The sequence below is a fragment of the Protopterus annectens genome, chromosome 2.part2, assembly GCF_019279795.1.
Source record: "Protopterus annectens isolate FY-2018-M chromosome 2.part2, PAN1.0, whole genome shotgun sequence".
NCBI lineage: Eukaryota > Metazoa > Chordata > Ceratodontiformes > Protopteridae > Protopterus > Protopterus annectens.
Genome location: NC_056730.1, coordinates 392,557,368 through 392,576,716, shown reverse-complemented (window position 1 = coordinate 392,576,716; position 19,349 = coordinate 392,557,368). Strand labels below are relative to the sequence as shown.

General features: G+C 42.9%; 1 protein-coding gene across 1 annotated transcript in view; it reads left to right on the top strand.

Annotated features, from left to right (window-relative positions):
- Window positions 1-19,349, top strand: part of LOC122795642 — a 2,207,893-nt gene that overhangs the window by 602,731 nt on the left and 1,585,813 nt on the right. The window contains exon 4 of the mRNA XM_044063913.1: window positions 18,714-18,813. Within this exon, the coding sequence (XP_043919848.1) occupies window positions 18,714-18,813 (100 nt within the window). The remainder of the gene's footprint in view (window positions 1-18,713; window positions 18,814-19,349) is intronic.

The following is a 19,349-nucleotide window of genomic DNA, read 5'->3' as shown; positions in this document are numbered from 1 at the left end:
GGGTTTGGGTGGATATCGCCAGAAATGAGAGTATTAATACACTGTTGTATGAAGCTGTTTGTATGAGCAGATAGTAAAGTAAGGAGTTTGTCTTCTGTTGTGTATTGGAGGGATTTGCAAGTGATTATAGAGATGGGGAGTGTATTGTAGGAGAGAGGTTTGTATTGGAAAAGAAAGAGAATGTTAGAAGGGTACAGATAGGGGGAAATAATTGAGTACGATTGTGAGAGAGGTGTGTCCTGATAATTGGTTATATGAAAGTGTTGGGAATGTAGGAATAAAGTGGGTTGGGAGAGGTGGTTGCAGTAGAATGAAGAGAAAAGGAAGAAGAGAGAAAGGGAGATGAGACAGAGTTTTGGAAACATGATAGGAAGGAGATAAGATAATAGTTGTGAGTAGAGCTAGTTGGTGTATAGAGGATATGTAAGTATTGAGGAGTAGGTAGATTCCCTATGTTATAGGAAGTATGTGGAGGAGTATAGTCAGTATGGGGGTGTGTGGTGTGGTTGTGGGAGAAAGGAGTGGTATGGTCAGGAAAGATGATGATTAGTATTTGTGTGAGGTGTATTGGAGGGCTGATTTTGGCGGGAAAAAAGGAGGGTGTGTCTAGCTGTGTGCCAGTGATTGGAGTAGAGTAGCAGAGGGTGTGGTTTATGGAGGAATAAAGGTAGAGGTGCTGGGGGCGGGTGGGATTTGGGGGCAGGGTAGGGGAGCGGAGTGAGCCCGAAGGGCGAACGGAGCGGGATGAGCCCAGTAGATCAGTAGAGGAGCAAAAAACTATCAGTAGAGCAGTGTTCAAGAAGGGTAAGTGGAGAGGGCCTAGATGTGGTTGGAAAGTGGACTAAGAGTTTCAGGGGAAAGAGTGGGGGACTAAGATGTGAGAAGTGAGAGTCAGAAAGAGAGAGAGTCAAGAACAGAAAAGTCTAATATCAAGGGGTAGGGATATCCCCTAATGGATAGAGGCTATCTATGCATCTGGGAACAAGTAGGGCTAAGCAGATAAGGGGAGAAGGGACCAACAGTGCTGGGAAGAAAAGTGAGGAATAGAGGGCAAGGAGTAGAGGTGGGGGGGGTCAGGCTGCCGGCACTCCAGACAGGGAGAAAGTGACTTCGGCTAGTAGGATTACAAAGGCCTTCAGGCTTAGTAGTAACACATACTTTCTTGAGTTCTGTTGGAGAGCCTCTCGGGAGCGTTATCCTCAAAGGCAGTTGTAGCAGCCCAGGGTATGTATTGCTAAGGCAGTAGGGAGTACAGCTTTGGTTGGGTCCAGTATCCACCCAGGCAAAAACACAGCGGGAGATTCAGGGCAAGAGAGCTGGAGGACAGGAAGGAAGGAAGAAGTCTGTTAGTGACGGAATAAAACATACACTAATCACTTACTACTGTTTAAAGTGACTAAAACAGACAAGTACTACACATATATGCAGGACACAACCTGAGCATTTAACACGCACTTCACAGTATGACTTTGTGTAGGAGGCAGCTCATATAGATATATTGTCGCCAAAAAAGAAACAACCAGAACATCTAAACACGCACCTTAAAAACAAACATTGTTAAGTAGGCAGTAACTATAACAGTAGAGTGATAAACAAAACAAAATGCAGGAGGAGTCAGGTAGGTTGGAGGTATAGGCAGATAAGTTATGAACTATGTGCCTCCCAACTGCACGTGTGATACTACTAGTAGGACAGCTACAGAATTAAATAAAACACTATGTGAGTGCTAATGTGCTAGCTGGACTAGTGACGCTGTAACAAACATACACAAGGTAGACTGGTGTAGCGTCGCTACTAAAAGTAGAGCGACAGAATTAACTAATCATAGCTTACATGTAGAATTAGCTAAATAGAGCTTTCATTTAGGTAGGAATAGCGATATAATGTAACTATACCACTTGCGAGATGCTAGTATGCTAGCTGGACTAGCGACGCTGTTATGTAGAATTACTAAAACATAGCTTCCATAGTGACAGAATTAACAAAACCATAGCTTACATGTAGAATTAGCTAAAACATAGCTTTCATTTAGGTAGGATAGCGATATAGTGTAAATACACCACTTGCGAGATGCTAGTATGCTAGCTAGAGTAGCGACGCTGTACATGTAGAACTAACTAAAACATAGCTTCCATTTAGGTAGGATAGCGATATAATGTAACTAAACCACAAGCGGGATTCTAGTATGCTAGCAAACGCTGTTACAACATACATTAACTAAAACATAGCTTCCATTTAGGTAGGATAGCGATATAATGTATCTAAACCACTTGCGAGACGCTAGTATGCTAGCAAACGCTGTTACAAACATACGCAAAGGTAGACTTCACTATATACTAGTTGCGAGGGCTGGAGTAGCAGCAGGGCAAGCGTCGCAATTACAGCCTCGCAGTAGTGAACTTCCCAGCTATCCAGTACAAGGAACGTTACAGCAATGAGTCTACAAGTGGCTTGTGTTTCACTTGGATTAGCATATAGTACTAACAGTAGAGATTCACGACAACCATTCACAGATGAAGCAAACGAGTTGAACATAAGTTCATAGGTAGGTACTAGGCTATCTGCCCGAGGGCATTTATAAGCCTAGCCAGAGTGTGTTGTCTTTTGCCACCCCATTGATTAACTGATCCTCTGTCAAGCAGAGCCAAATAAGTGATCCTAGGGGTGTATTTTCTGTTACTCATCCACTCGTCAAGGTTTCTTTTGAAGAGTGTTGGTGAGGGGCTCTGCCTAATGTAGTTTGGAATTTCGTTCCAAAGCATGGGGAGTCTCTGTGACAGGAATCTATCCATCCAACATGTTCTATTTATTGTTGTGGTGAGGTTTAGCTCACTAGAGCGCGTGGCTCGCAGTGACTTGGATTTCTTTAGGTGGAGCATGTCCATCAATTCTGAGTTGGACATGGCTTTGTAAGTCAGGCAGAGATCACCTCTGAGTAAGCGATATGCCACTGAGTACAGTCGGAATTTTTTCAGTTGGGCTGCATAGGACATATGTTTGAGGTCAGTAATCCTCTTGGTGAGGTACTTTTGTGGTCTCTCCAGCTGTTGGAAGTGTCTTGTGATGTACATCCCAAATGGGGCATTGTACTCTATGATGGGTCTGATGAGTGACGAGTAGAAGGGCACTATAACCTCTTTATTTCTAGATGCGAACCCTTTAGTAATTAGATGGGCCACATAGAAGGATTTCCTAACTACTTTGGCAATATGATTGTCAAAGGAGAGATTAGTATCTACCTGTGTCCCCAGATCTCTTATTACCTCTTCTGTATTAAGGGGGCTGCCACCTATGTGGTAATCCGTGGGTGTTTTGTTTTTCCCAAATGGGATGACTATGCATTTTTTGGCATTTAGCTTGAGGCCATGACTTTGACACCAGGTGTCCGTCTCAGTAAGGCCCTTTTGGAGGATGTCCGTGTCAGCCTGAGAGTCAATTATGGCTCCCAGTTTGCAGTCATCGGCGAACTTGGTTATCCATAGTCCTCCTGTGTTTGCCTGTACTTCTGAGAAGTATATGCTGAATAGTAGGGGTCCCAGGACCGAGTCTTGTGAGACACCACTTGTGACTGGTTTAGAGTCAGACCTGGAGCCCGCTATTCTTACTGTGTGAGTTCTGTCTGTAAGCCAGTTGGCAACCCATCTCATGATGTAGGGGTTTATGTTCAGGCTGGTGAGTTTTTCTGTAATACCCGAGTGGGGAATGGTGTCGAAAGTTTTGGCGAGGTCAAGGTAGGTTGTGTGAACAACCTTTCCCTCGTCTGTGGCTTTGGTGACTGTCTCGAAGAAGTCAACCAGGTTTAGTAGGCATGATCTGCCCTTAGCAAAGCCAAACTGGGTCGGGTCAAGTGTTTGGAGGTTCCCAATGTCTTTGTTAATGAGTTCCATGATGATGCGCTCCATAGCCTTGCAGACCAGGCTAGTCAGGCTTATGGGGCAATAGTTACCAGGGTCAGTTGTGGCCCCTCCTTTGTGGAGTGGAATAACCGTTGCTGTGCTCCATTCTATGGGCACATAGCCTGTGGAGTGGCTGAGGTTGAACAGCGTGTTTAGGTGGGGGGTTAGTTTGTTTTGTAGTTCGTGCAAGACGCAGCCTGGGACACCATCTGGCCCCACTGACGTTGTGTTTTTGGCTTTTGAAAGGCTATTTTCACCTGTGTGTCTGTGATTTCCAGGAGACTACACTTTTCCAGTATTGTTGTGGGCCCTTTTGGGGGTGAGAGAGGGGTGAAGTTTGCACTGAATCTATCTGCCAGGATGTTGGCAATATCAGTAAGTTCAGTATATTTTGTGCTATTTTGCACTAGTTCAGTGCATATCCGCAAGTTGCCACTTAGGTTCTTAACATAGCTAAAGAAGGCTTTGTGGTTATCCTTTGAATCCTTGGCTATTTTTCTTTCGAACTTAGCCTTGGATGATTTTATGAGGGACCTCAGTTTCTTACTGATACTGATCAGGGATGTCTTTCCTTCTTGGGATTTGCTTTTTTTCTGAACAAGTTTCCTCTTTCTATTGTATAGCCTGTTTATGGCAGGGGTCCACCAGACTGGTTTCCTTCTCTTAGAGGAGTGAGTCTTGGTTTTGCTAGGGATGGCACAATCCATGCATCCTTGTAGGTGCTCATAGAGTGCATTTGTAAAGGTTTCTGCATCTTGTGCAGCATTATCATTTAGTGTGGGGGCTGTGAAACTTACCGCCTCTGTCTTAAGTAAGGTGAAGTTTGCTTTAGAAAAGTTCTCTACTGTGGTTTCCTTAGTTGGGGGTGGTGGTGGGGTGTGGACATCCAGAGCGATTAGTTTATGGTCTGATATAACCAGTGATGGGTTGTCCTCCGGTGTGGAACACCTGTCACCCATGTTCGTGATGACCAGGGCCAATATGTTTTCAACTATGGAAGGGGAGTTTACCAGCTGATCCAGGGCGTTTGATTTGATGAATTCCAGGAAGCGCTGGGCCTGGAAGCTTGTACTCAAGTAGGTTTCCCAGTTAATGGTAGGATAATTGAAATCGCCCAATATCAGGGTGTTTGGTAGGACCTTCATGTTTTCCAGTGTCTCCAGAAAGATGGAGTGGTGGACCTGGGTCATGGAGGGTGATCTGTAGCAGGCCACAATTTGCATTACAGATTTGGCCGATGTTAGTTGCACATTGATGATCTGCGCCACTAACCTGGAGGTGTAGGTATCCTTGATGAATATGGATACACCCCCTTCTTTTGTGTTTCAGTCCGTGTTCTGTGGCCGAAACGTGTGGTACAAGTCGTAGCCCAGTAATGCTGGGGTGCTCTCTGGAGCCTTGAACCAGGTTTCAGTTACTGCACAGATGTCGACGTTCTCCATACTGAGGAGTGCTTCGAGCGTGTGCATTTTGAGATTTAAACTCCTGGCGTTGAGTAGCATAACCCTCAGTTTTTTGTTAATTGTGCTGTTTACGGAGGTGGGTTTGACTTTTGAGCCTTGCCTAAAAAAGGCACTATGGGGGCAGCAAGAGCCTTGGCCAGTATTCGAAAGCCTAGGTGTGACAGGTGCAAGCCGTCTCTTGTGAAGCAATGCGGCTTGTCGAGCATGTCGTCCCAGGCTGACAGACATTGGATCCCCTTTGAGTGACACCAGAAGCTTAGCCAGTTGTTGAAATTGATCATGTTTTCTTTATACTGAGGTATCCGTCTTGGTGAGGGCAGGATGCTACTCAGGGACAGGGTCATACCAGCCTGGGCTACATGATCAGAGAGCTCTTCCATGTCTCTTTTCATGTAGTCCAGGGAGGTACGTCTCAGGTCATTCACACCAACATGAGCAATGAAAGAGTCATATTTATACTTGTTCTGGAGTGACCTGAGTGCTTGTGTTATGTTTCGGATTCTGGCTCCTGACAAGCAGCTAACAGTAACCTTCTGCTTGTCCAGCCTAGTGAGTCGGACGTCAGTGTGCCTGACTATAGAGTCACCTATTACTCGTGTGTTAGGTATGTTATTTCGCCTTAAGGGCTGGTGCGGCACACTGATTTTGTGTTTTATGTGTTGTCTGGTTTGTGACGAGAGGTGCAGGTTGTTTGGGTGTCTGCTTTGGAGATCTCTGATGCTTTTGCAGGATTTTATTTAGAGCCTCCAAGTATGATTTTGTGTATTTATGTGTATTTTTGCCAGTGCTGGTTTAGTAGGCCTGTGTGTGGCTGGAGGTGTGGTGCAAGTGTTAACCTTCTCCTCTTGACTGTCTGTTCCAGTCTTGGGTGGAGACAGCTTTGCCTCCAGTTTGGCTCTATAATTGCATCTCTCGCATATGTTAGTGTTTTGTGGTAGGAGGAAAGGGATGTCTGTGCACATGAGGCCGTTGTAACATTGCCTCAGGATACCCAGATTCACCAGCTGGACTGGAGAGTACACCTGAAATTGCCCTATGATCATGCCTGAATAGTAGGGTGAGCTGCACATACAAGACTAGTGAGACTTATGGGTCTGTAGATGGCCCACCTTTGTGCAGAGGGATGACTGTTGCCTTTCTCCATTCATGAGGCACAAAGCCAGTTTAGAGGCTACAGTTAAATAGTAATTCCAGAGGCCCTGATAGGTCATGCTTCATGCTGTTTAGAAGGCATCCTGGGATATTGTCTGTGCCCATTGATGCAGTATTCTTGGTCTTAGAGAGAGCATTAGCTATATTTGATGATATTTTTCCTGGGGGAAGGTTGTGGGGAGAGAGGAGTAATGTTGGAGCTGAATTTATCAGCCAGGAGGTTTGCTATATCTTCTGACTCAGTATAGGTGGCTCCATTTACAATGAGCGCTGCACACAATTGTGTATTGCCTTTGAGGTTGTGGACATAACTAAAGAATGCTTTGTGGATGTCCTTGGCCTGGGAGGCCAAACTTACCTCAAATTTGGCTTTGACAGACTTTATTTGTCCTCTGAGTTGTTTGTTTAGTTTGATGAGAGTGCTTTTATCCTGCTGGGTGCTGCACCTCCTAATTTTTGCCATGATATTCTTCCACCTGTTATACATCCCATTGATTTTGTGATTCCACCAGGGTGGCTTGTTTTTTGAGTTAGTTCTGTACTTCTTCCTAGTTGGTACAACTGCCTCTATGCAGCTATTACAATGGATTTCAGTGAACAGTTCTGCATATGCAGAAGTGTTCTCAGGGTTTATAGGGGCTTGACATTTTGCCAGGTTCTCTCTTAATAGCAGGAGGTTAGCCTTAGAATAGTTCCTCAATATTCCTGGTTTAGCTGCGGATCCAGGTTTCATTTTTACTTCAAATGAGACCATTTTGTGGTCTGACCTTACCAGGGAAGGCATTACAGTAGGGGGTGTGCAGCACTCTCCCATATTAGTGAGGACCAGATCCAGTATGGTTGCAACCCTGGTTGGTGTATTGACTACCTGATCCAGGGAGTTTGTGTTTACAAAATCCAGGAATCTCTGTGGATGCACGCTTGATGTCGTATTGGATTCCCAGCTAATAGTGAGACAATTAAAGTCACCCATGAATATGGTATTGGGTTGGATGGTTAGTGTTTCTAATAAGTTTAAATACATGATATGAGTTTCCTGGGTCATAGAGGGGGACCTATTGCTTGCAAGGAAGTGGTATAGGATTTTACCTATGGTGATTTGAACATGGTGCAGCTTTTTATTTTTTTAATGTATGCATGTCAATGTCTTGTTTATTTTTTTCTGGAGCATTTCTCCTCAGGTCTGCACTGAAAATGAGCCTTTGGTTTAGCTGGAGTAAGCTGGTTAACAAATGGCAAATAAATAAATGAAATAAAAATATAATAAACTAAACATGAAACCTTATCTGATTTTCAAACACAAAGTTCTGTGAGTTCACAAATATATGCTTTTTATGTTTTTTTCTTTGGAGGTGCTGCCATGTAGGGGACATCTTCCCTGCACCCCCCACCTTATATATAATCACTTTCAAATTCACTGCAGTGTGAAAAGGATGTGCAGTAAATTCATAGACTCAGGTACTCACTCAGCCCTTATTAGCCAGAAATGACACAAAAGGTTTTCATAAACCTGAAGTTGTCCTGTTATCTTGTTGGGGATTGGAGGTTGGCATAATGATTAAGGTGTTTGCCTTACAGACACAAGGTGCAGTGCTTGATTGTCAGTTGGGATAATTGGCTAAGCTTAAAATGGCCCACAAGGCCAGTTAGCCTAGTACTAACCTATGAGCTGATCTTTAAGATTCATTTTGTTAATTATTTTACTGTTTTCATAGCTTCCAAATTGTCTGTTTTTATTATCCAAAAATCCATTCTTTTTTCCTAGTGGAAGCTCATTCTTTATGTTCTTTGTGTTCTTTGTGTTTATTCCTTTTTTCTGTTATCTTTGTTCATAAATCTTTTACTACATCTAAAAAATATTTTCCTTCATTTCCTACTTCTTTCCCAATCTTTATATCCCTTGCTAGTCTAACTGTGATTGGGTGTATCCCATCATCAGTCCCAGCAACAGTCACTTGTGGGATATCATCATTCATTCTGTTCCACTCTTTTAACAGTTGCATTTCTACCATGATTCTAAGCTTCCAGTCCTGTCCTGTAACTTTGAAGTCACCCACTTTGTGATCCAATGTTAATTCCATATTGGCCAGTTTTTGCACTAATTATTCCTGTTTTATAGCATTACATGTTTGTTACTTGATTTATTTTCTTAAAAAATAAAGTCTATTCTTACACATGACTATCCCTTAAAAAAAAAAAAAAACTTTGGTGTGTATTTTCATTCCTGTGTGCTTCACTTTTGTGGCCTATAATAATAATATGTGTAGATTTCTCCATCTTTCCAAGACTGAAGTTAAAAACTGTGATTAGTAATTTGTCTTTGTCTTATTATCTTCCTGTTTAGTGCCAACACAAAAGTGGTGCTCCATTTATTTATAACTTAGTGTTGTTTCAAGGATTTTTTTTGTGTTATAATCATCTGTTTAGAGAAAAAGTGTATATCTTGCCCAGTCTTTTTGCTGCATTTTCCCGTAGCATCTTTGTCGAGTAATCAAATGACAATGAATCCATTGCCAAATATTCTTCTGTATTAGTTTGCTTGTCTAGATTCTTCATATCTGTTGGTGTTTGTAGGCATTTCGCATGAGACTTGGCAAATAATCTAACATTCTCTTCTTTATTTATGATTATGCCATTCCCCTTGTGAGCTAGTTTCATTGTCTGCTGTTAAATTTCTTGCTTTTTTGGCATATGTCTTCTTTTCTTGGTGCTATTCCCCCCTACTTGCTGACCATTAAGCCTCCCCTCATGTGACTCAGCTCATTCATCCCTGTACTAGACATATACCCAATAAAGTATAGGGTACATTGTCCAGTGGAGAACATTATCCAGGCCACCCGAAGGGTTTTTTGTGGTCCTGCTCACACTCGGTCCTTCTGCTGCGTCTCCAGGAGTACACACACCTTTGTCCCCTGTCTGGTTAAGTTTGGCTTGCCCCATGGTGACCGATTTTGCTTCTCATAGTGCAGAGAACTAAATGGTGCATGATCCCTGTCTCTAGAATCATCATCTGGGATGTGAGCAATGGGGAAGTATCTGTTGTATGCCATAACAGTGCCCCTGGTAGTGACAAGTACATGTGCAACACTGTGGGAACTAACAGTGCCCCTATATCTGTGTATGCCTCTATCCTCACATGCAAAGACATGGACTACCAGCACTAGCTTGAGTAGCCACAGCACACATTCTTCTTGATACCTGAATATGCTTTGCATGTTGTGGGCCTTTGCCCTTTGCACTGGCGTTCCAGAAGAGCCAGTCAGGAGCCACTGTACCCTTTCTTAAGGATGACCAAGTCATATCTGCTCATTTCCAACCCTTCCCTTCCCAGCATTTCCAGAACACACGTTTCTACTCAGACTCTGGTCATCTGAATCACATTCAGGGCTTTATTCCTCTATGCTGAAGAACCAGGGGTACAATATTTGCATATTAAAAATGTTCGTTGTTATTTTCCATTCTATTTGTTAGTACATTTTCAGAGTTAACTTTACCCTGTTTATTTTTATGTCCTAATTGTTGATGTGTTTTACGGGTGGAAGTACAGAGTGAGTTTGATCTGTACTGGCACTTATTGTATTGCAGTAACTTAACTGTTAACACCAAAGAAATTTCAAATATGATTTTGGTACTTCATAGCAATTAAAGGAGACCATTGTACTATAAATCAGAATTCATTGTGTAACCCTTTTGCTTAAGTTCAGAATTAAAAATACATGGGAATTTCTCTGGACCCCACAGTATTTGTTTCATACCAAAGCAGCAGTCTTAAAACAACTAAAACTCAGTTGCAAGCTCACTAGCTGCTCCCACTAGGAGGTAGAAGGGCTTTTGAACTCAATTTGCTAGTGCCAAAACTGGACCATATCCTTCCTATTGTGGCCCTAATATAACCATGTAACATGAACCTATTACAAATCCCATTCAACAAAATATATTGCTTCATGTCACTGTCAGAAGCTGTGGAACATCTATGCCTTTTATTGGATACAGGTCAGGTAGTTATAGCACATGTAGTCAGGAGCCAATAACTAACATTCTGACTACCGAAAGACCACACATACTGTGCACCATGATGGCTGAATCACCAGAAATGACCAACTCACCAAAGTGACCAACCATAGCATGACTGTACTGATCACCGGATGCTAAGAGAAATAAAAAAGTACAGTTGTGTACCTATCATAAATGTAGATGTTCGAGTGTATTCACTGATGCAGTCATTACTCTTGCAAAGTCTAGGTCCGGCATCGGTTGCTGTCGATTCTTCCCTGACATCAGTGTGCCAGGGGTATAAAAGATGCAGCCGACACCATTTTCTTCAGTTTTTCTTGCCCCAGATGTCAGGTGCCCCCCAAATTGGTAGGCTGAAAAATATGCCAATAAAAATGCATGTACAGGAATAACATTTCCTTTATCTACAAGTAAATACACCCAATAGGTTGTATAGGATAGAGAAGTGCAGATAAGTCCCAGCAAAGAAAGAGGGATGGTGGGTGGGTAACCTGGACTGCAACAGTAAATACACTCGAACATCTACATTTATGGTAGGTACACAACTGTACTATGTTCATCGTGTTCACTGTTGCAGTCATTACTCTTGGGTTGAATCCCAAAGCTGAGGATGGGTGGCTGGACTAAATAGGATTAGGAGAGGCTATGAGGCCCTGCAGGACTGCAGTGGCAAAGCCTGCTCTGGACTTAGAGTAAAGAGGTAAGTGGTAGTGCTTTGTGAAAGTGTGCACTGAACTCCAAGTTGCAACCTCTAAGATATATTTGGTTGGTACTCCTCTGAAGAAGGCTGCTGAAGTGGCTGCTGCTCTGGTGGAATGAGGCCTAATGCCCTTAGGCACTGATTTGCCACATTGAAAATAGCAGAAACGGATGCAATGGCCTATCCATTTAGAAATAGTCTGTTTTGAGATAGCCTTTCCTTGTGATCCTGCAGCATATGACACTAAAAGTTGCTCAGTCTTTCTGAAAGCTTTAGTTCTGTCCAAGTAGAAGCGTAACTGCCTGTGTATGTCCAAAGAATGCAGGATTTTCTCACCCTTGTTCTGTGGATTAGGATAAAAGGTAGGCAAGTGAATGGTTTGGTTGAGGGCCACACTTGACACCACCTTAGGCATACATGTAGGGTTTGTCCTCAGGGAAACCCTGTCTGGATGAAAAATGATAAAAGGTTCCGCAGCCATGAGAGCTTGTAACTCCAAGACTCGCCTTGCAGAGGTTATTGCTAGGAGCAGAGCTGTTTTCCAGGATAAGAATTTTATATCTGCTGTTGATGCTGGCTCGAAAGGAGGCAGGGTGAGTTTTTCCAAAACATAATTGAGGTCCCAGGGCGGAATTGGTGCTCTCCTTGGAGGCCTAATGTTTTTGGTCCCTCTGAGGTACTGCCTTATTAAAGGATGAGAAAAGATAGGTGGTTCCGTATTGTAATGGGCTGAAATGGCAGAGGCATGAATCTTAATTGATGAGAAAGAAAGGCCTTTGTTCAGCATCTCAGTTAGGTATTGTAAAATCTGAGGAATATTTGGTACACACGTGTCAATGCCTTGTTCCTGGTTCCAAGCACAGAATCTCTTCCATTTTTCTGCATAAGATTTTCTGGTACTGGGCCTCCTGGCCTCCAAGATAACATCCATAGTAGCTTTTGAAAGAGGAGTGGTCTGAATGGCTACATTATCTGCCATGCTGCCAGATTTAAGGTCCTGAGTTGGCTGTGCAGGATCTGATTGTTTTGTTGGGTCAGCAAGTGAGAAGTTTGAGGCAATATCCATGCTGGACCTTGAGACAAGCTCTTTAGGATTGAGTACCAGTACTGGCGTGGCCAGTCTGGTGCAGTCAGTATCATTTTTGGCTTCTCTTGTCTGACCTTTAGGAGTACCCTGGGAAGGAGAGGCAGTGGAGGAAAGGCATATACTGTTAGATTTTTCCAGTTGAAGGATAGGGCGTCCACTTTCCTTGCTTGCTTGTGATAAATCCTTGTGCAAAATCTCCACAATTGGCAGTTGTGAGGGGAGGCAAATAGATCTATGTCTGGGCATCCCCATTTCCTTATTATCATGCTGAAGACTTGTGGATCCAGTTTCCATTCGTGGGGATCCATGAGGTTTCTGCTTAGTTCGTCTGCCAGAGTATTTGTTTTTCCTGGCAGGAATTGTGCTTGCAGGTGAACTTGAAAAGCCAATGCTGTGTCCCATAAGGTCATTTCCTGTCTGCAGAGGGGGTAGGAATGTGTACCTCCCGGCTTGCTTATGTACCACATGACCGTAGTGTTGTCTGTCTTTATCAGTATCTGTCCTGGATGAAGCAGGTCCTTGAAAGCTGTCAGGGCATTTTGAACAGCTAGCATCTCTTTTTGATTGATGTGAAGATGAATTTGGTTTGCAGGGCATCTGCCCTGAATACATTTCCCTGCCATATGGGCCCCCCAGGCATAATCTGATGCATCCGTTGTCAGTGTCTGTCTGGCTGTGGGTAAACTGAATGGCAGACCCTTGTTGTGGTGACAGGCTTCTGCACACCATTGAAACTCCTGTTGCAGGCAGGGAATGAGTGCAATTACTGTCTCCAGGCTGTGGCAATGCTGAGTCCAAACACTTTTTAGATATCATTGCAGTTTCCTCATATGCAGTCTGGCATATGGAATTAGTAGAATGCAGGATGCCATGAAACCCAAGGCCTGCAGGATTTTCCTTGCAGATAAGTGGGTTTTTGTTGCCAATTTCTTGAAGTAAGTAGTCAGTTCCTTTTGTTTGTCTGTCGTGAGATAAGCCATCTGGGCAGTTGTATTTAAGCTTGCACCCAGGAATATTATCTCTTGAGAGGGCACTAGTTTTGATTTCTTTTCGTTTACTGTGTACCCTAGGCCAATTAGTAATCTTTTTACAAATGCCAGATGCTTTAGAAGTATGTCTTTGTTCTCTGCTTGAATTAGTCAGTCGTCCAAGTAGGGATATATTTGAATTCCTCTTTGTCTGCAAAATGCGGTGCCAGGCATTTTGTGAAGACCCTGGGCGCAGTAGATAAGCCAAAGGGCAGTGCAGAGAATTGGTAATGCATCGAGCCAGCTATGAATCTGAGGTATCTTCTGCAAGATTGTCTGATTGGGACATGCAGGTATGCCTCTTTCAGGTCCAAAGTTACAAGTCAAGCCTTCTTGCCCAGCATGGGCAGTAGCTGCTGTAGTGTCAACATCTTGAATTTTGTAACTTCCAGAAACGTATTTAATGTAGACAGGTCCAGTACTGGTCTCCAAGTTTTGTCCTTTCTGGATACTAGGAAAAGTCTGGAGTAAAATCCTTGCCCCTGCTGTTGTTGTGGCACTTGCTGAATGACCCTCATGTCCATGAGGGCTGTAATTTGTTTTTGTGCCTCTGCCCATTGATTGTGTGGCAGGTCTGGCATACCTTTTGACCTTGGTAGAGTGTGAAAATGGAACCTGTAGCCTTGTAGGACTCATTTGTCTTGGGTAACCATTTGCCAATTTGATGAAAAAAGTGCTAGTTTTCCCCCTAAGGGGGCTGCCAAAAGAAAAGTGCTTGGATCTGGCAGAGGAAAGTCATTGGGACTGTTTCCTGTAAGGTTGTGATTTGTCTTCTCTGCTTTTGGAAGTAGGAGCACCCCATTGTTTAGGCCTGTAAGAGCCTTGGGGCTGAGATCTGCCTCTGGGATGCCTGTATCTGCCTCTTTGTGGTCTGTCTGAAACTGGAAAGGACCAATTTTTAGAAGGCCAGTTCCTGCTAAACCTGGGTGACTGTACCTTGACTGTCTGCATGGATTTTGCTTTATCCTCCATTTTTTTCAGCACCTCTTCTGCTTTAGTACCAAACAAAGTATTATGCTGTAATGGTGCATCTAATAATTTTGCTTTAACATGATCAGGTAGATTCTGTTCCTTTAACCAAGCATGCCTTCTAATAACAGAACCTGTAACAGCGGCCCTGCAAGAGGTCCCCAGTGAATCATAACCACATTGCAAAGTATGCTTTCCCACTTCTTCAGCTGCATGCAATCAATCTCTGAACATTCAGTATTTGTCAACAGTTTCTGTTTTAAGCAGTGACATTAAATATTGCTGATATTTAAGCATATTTAAAGCCCTTACAGCCAAGGTAGCAGAAGTGTAGACTTTTTTCCCCCATCTGTCTACAGCCCTAGAATCCCTATCAGAGGGGACAGGGTTCTTTGCAGTGGAATCTTTAACACCTTTGGGACCCTGGGATATAGTTTCAGGGTCAGCAGCAGGGTTTTTATATAGGAATTTATGAGAATCCGGGACCCTGTAGTATCTGTCTGGCTTAGCAGGTGCAGGGGGTAAAGAGTCAGGGGACAGGCCGGACTCTGAAAATACATCATCTACAATGTCTAGAACAGGTGGAATAGCAAGGGATCTGTGCTGAGGAAGTAGCAGAAAGTCTCTGAGCCTTTTCTTAGATTCAGAATAATCTTGGCTCTCCCAGTGGAAATGCTCCCTCATGGTATACAGGGTTTCCCCAAAAGAATAATCCTCAGGAGGAGAGGCTGAAGGAATGGATTCTTCAGCATCAAAATCCTCATAGGGAAGCATGGAGTAATCCTGTTCAGAAGAGGAACCAGAGGAAATAGAAACCTGATCAGAAGAATCATACTCTGTCTCCTGCCTAGGCCTCTTATCAGGAGGGGGATGGGAGCCCCTGATCAAAGTAATTAGGTCTTCGGCCATTTTGAGCATCTGTTTTTTAGGCATTGAAGTCTGAGTAGGAGAATGCTGTACTTGTTTCTTTGTCTTTAGAGCTGCTTTAGTCTTTGTCTTTGAAGCTGAAGATGGCTTAATATATAGTTGTGTAGGTCTGAAGACACCCTCAGAAGCCGATGCCTGCTCAGCGGCTCCGGACCCATCTGAGGGAATGATTTCTGAGTGCCCAGTACCTTGAGTATCCAGAGGCCCAGTCGGCTCCACGTGGGAGTTGAAAGCGGCCTGTGGCTCTGAGGTAGCGGGCGCCAGGGGCTGCGAAAGTGCCTCACTGAGAACCGGCGACTGGCCTGTTAGAGGCCTTGTCATCGGTTTTGGACCTCGGATGCCTATCCTTTTCCTTGTCCTTGCGTTTTTTGTAAACTCTGGTTGTCGGCTGTTCTGATGGCATTATATAATTAAATCTACGGCCAAAGTAATGAAATGCAAAATCGAACCGACACTTAATAGTGCGTTGGTTAAATCTAGCACAAAACCGACAGCTAGCAACGTTGTGATCAGAGCCTAGGCAAGGAATACAGTAAGAGTGAAAATCCTTATGAGGTATTTGCTTCCCACAAGAAATACAATTGTTAACTTTTTCTGACATCGGTCTGGAGCAAGAAAAAAGTTTCCCCAACGGGGTACTTAGCTTTAATGAAGACTTCAGTTCTGAAATTCGGATTTGAAAATCTCAGGAGTCGGCCGACCGGCACTTGCGAACTGCTTTTGCTTCGGGCACCGCACGGCAAGAAAGACTGAAGAAAATGGTGTCGGCTGCATCTTTTATACCCCTGGCGCACTGACGTCAGGGAAGAAGCGACCGCAACCGACACCGGACGTAGACATTAGAATTCTGGCCGACTGAGGGTAGCCTGCCAGCAGGATACCCCAAGATTAATGACTGCAACAGTGAAACACGATGAACATCTTCACAAAGGTACTGTTTTAGAAAAGGAAACACCCGAATGGGAGCATTGTCTGCTATGTATATATTCTAAATTTGAGATGTCACAGACGTGAAGAGAGGGAAATGGTTGCTAATGTGCCGTACTGTTTCCCCTTCTCCTTACTTGCATAATCTCCAAAATCAACAAAAGCCTGTGAAATAGTGATGCTGTGTGATCTGGACTTGTGATTATGGGCAGCACCTTGCAGGAGGGCATTTGATGAGTTAGACCTGATGAATTGTGGTTCATTACTAAATTCTGCAGTCAGATGTACTAATTCTCCTGTTATTGCAGAAAGCCATCAGCTTCCAGTAACTGCTAGGGCCACCATATTGCACTCAGATGTCATGTTCCCCTCTTATTGCAGAAAACCATCAGCTTCCAGTAATTGATAGGACCACCATGTTACAGTCAGATTTTCTGATTCCCCTGTTATGGTAGAAAGCCATCAGCCTTTGGTAACTTATAGGGCCACCATGTTGCTGTGTGGTATCCTGTTCCCTGCTATTGTAGAAAGCCATCAGCTTCCAATAACTGCTAGGGCCACCATGTTGCAGTCTTGATGTCCTGTTCTCCTGTTATTGCAGAAAGTCATCATCTTTTAGTAACTACTAGGGCCACTGTGTTGCAGTCTGGTGTCCTGTTCCCCTGTTATTGCAGAAAACCATTAGCTTCCAGTAACTGCTAGGGCCACCATGTTGCAGTCTGGTGTCCTGTTCCCCTGTTATCACAGAGAGCCATCAGCTTATAGGAACTGCTAGGGGCACCATATAGTTGTCTGCCTGTACTTTTAAGTGACTGCATCTTGAATACTGTTCCTGTCTAGCTTACAAATGACATATTGCTTCTCTTTTCTACCCTTTAAGGTCTCTGAAAAGACCAGTCTTTGGCCTTTGAATAGGTGAGAAGGCCTTCAGTAAGGTAGCACCTATAGACTGGAAACAATTGCTGATGAACATCAGAAGTAACAGATTCTACTGGAATTTAAGTCTACACTTGTGGGCTAGTTAACAACTGAGTACCAGTGTCACTGTTAACAGAGAGTGATCAACTGTTCTTAAGTTAATATTTTCTTCTATTTTATGATTGCCCATGTGTGCTCAACTTTAGCAACTATCTTGTAAGTGCTGTTATATGATATAACCTTGAATGACTTTTATTACCTCCCTATTGAAATGTCTGCACTTGTAATGCTGAGTGTAGAAAGACCAAAAAAAAAAGAATGAAACTGCAGGAGAATAGTGAATCTCGAATTACTCTTCTCTTTTAAAATTGTTTTTTGTTTTTTGCCACGAGGACAAGCTTCCCTGTACCCTCCAACGTGGAGGACAAGCCCTCTACACCACCCCCAAACTAATACATATCAACTCTGAGATTGCAGTACCTCTGAAAAAAGGGAATATTCCAAGAAATAGCCATTTCGGACTTGGTATATACAAGTCCATTGTTTAAGCCATTCAGTCTCTGTGTTTTGGGACTCGTTCATGTGGGTCCTGACATTTGTTGCACTCAAAAGTTCACTTATATTTTGTCATTCTGTTCAATTTTATTGTCAGGCATGTGCTCTTATTTATTTCTGGGTTATGATAAATATAAAATTACTGCAGTATACTTGTTAGAGCTAAGCACATAAACATCACTTGCCTTGTGTGCCTAGGACATGGCTGGAAAGAGTTCCATGACCAGCCTACTCACCTTGTTAAGCAAGTAAATAAAATGAACATGTGATCGTTCTGGTACCCTCTTTGCACCCACTTTAAAATGAAATTCTGAAAAGTACTTTATTTGATTTTATTATTAATGCACTGGCATCCTAGGTCATGCATGGGATATTTCCTAAAAATAATAGGTGTGCACCCCTTTTTTGAAGATAATTTTGCTTAGGCATCTGTATTACACAGGCTAGATTGTCAACTGATACACCAACCACAAACATTTTAGTAAGTTATTTTTAGGGGTAGTATCTCTAGTCTGTCTTAGTTTTATTTTGCTTTTTAACTGACTGAGGCCATTTCGTTTATATCTGTACTGTATCTGTTCTGTAATAATGAATATCTGACCAAAAGGAAATGCATCTCATTCATAGGTTCATAGATTAGTACTAGGCTAATTGCCATTGTGGGCTATTTTAAACCTAGCCATTACCCATTGTGAGAATCAAACCCTGCATCTTGGGTCTATAAAGTAAACCCCTTAACCATTATGCCAAGCTCCCACCTCTACTGCAGGTCTCCAGAGCAAAAGGTTCCTGCAGTGTTCCATCCAGCAGAGACCATAACTGGGCTCCCATATGACCCGATCTCCCCAGCAATATCACTGTATACAGCCAAATTTCAGATAATTTTGTCTTGCCAGATACATGACTAAAACATTTCATCGTAGTTGTAGGATGTTTCTAAGTGTGAGTTTCTGGAATACCTACTGAAGCAGAGATGTGCATTTAAACATGGTACTTATATTCTGATACAGAAGGGAGAAGAACATTGTTAAAGTCTGTGCTCACTGGAAAATATGTGATACTTATTTTACCTTTTAGGAGTCAGTACCAACAGCTTTTAGAAGAAGGGAAGAGTGAGCTGTTTGAAGAAAGACGTGTCAATATTCTAAAGGCACAAGTCATGCAGCTGGAGAGACAGGTATTTTAGTGACCAAGGTAGCAAGCCTGGGCTACATAAACAGTCTTGTGTTCCGTGGTTAGCAGGCTTTTGTAATTTTTTAATGTTTGTCTCTATTGAGTCTTGTTATACTCTGTTGACCCAAGCAGCAGTGTGTGTGGTTTGCCTCCTGTTGAGAGGAACTGGTTTTCAAATGGAAAACAAGGAGTCAACAGTTGTTTTACATGCTTTTTGACTACTGCATAAATGCTTCTGATACAACTGTAAGCAGAAACTTTGCAGACTGAACCTATCACTTATTTAGGTACGTGCCCCTACTCATTAACACTTTTATTGGATCTCGGTCCGTATGCTTCATTCATCTGTGCATTTTTACAAGGGGTACTGATTCAGTTTTACATTTGTGTCATGCTCATTTATTCATATAGTTTGTTTTAGTTTTGCTTTTCTTGATCACAACAGTGCTGTGATTGCATTGCTATACATATGATTCCTACTGCTTGTTTTCAAATAAGCATGTACATTTATGTCACATACACATGTATATATTTATTCCA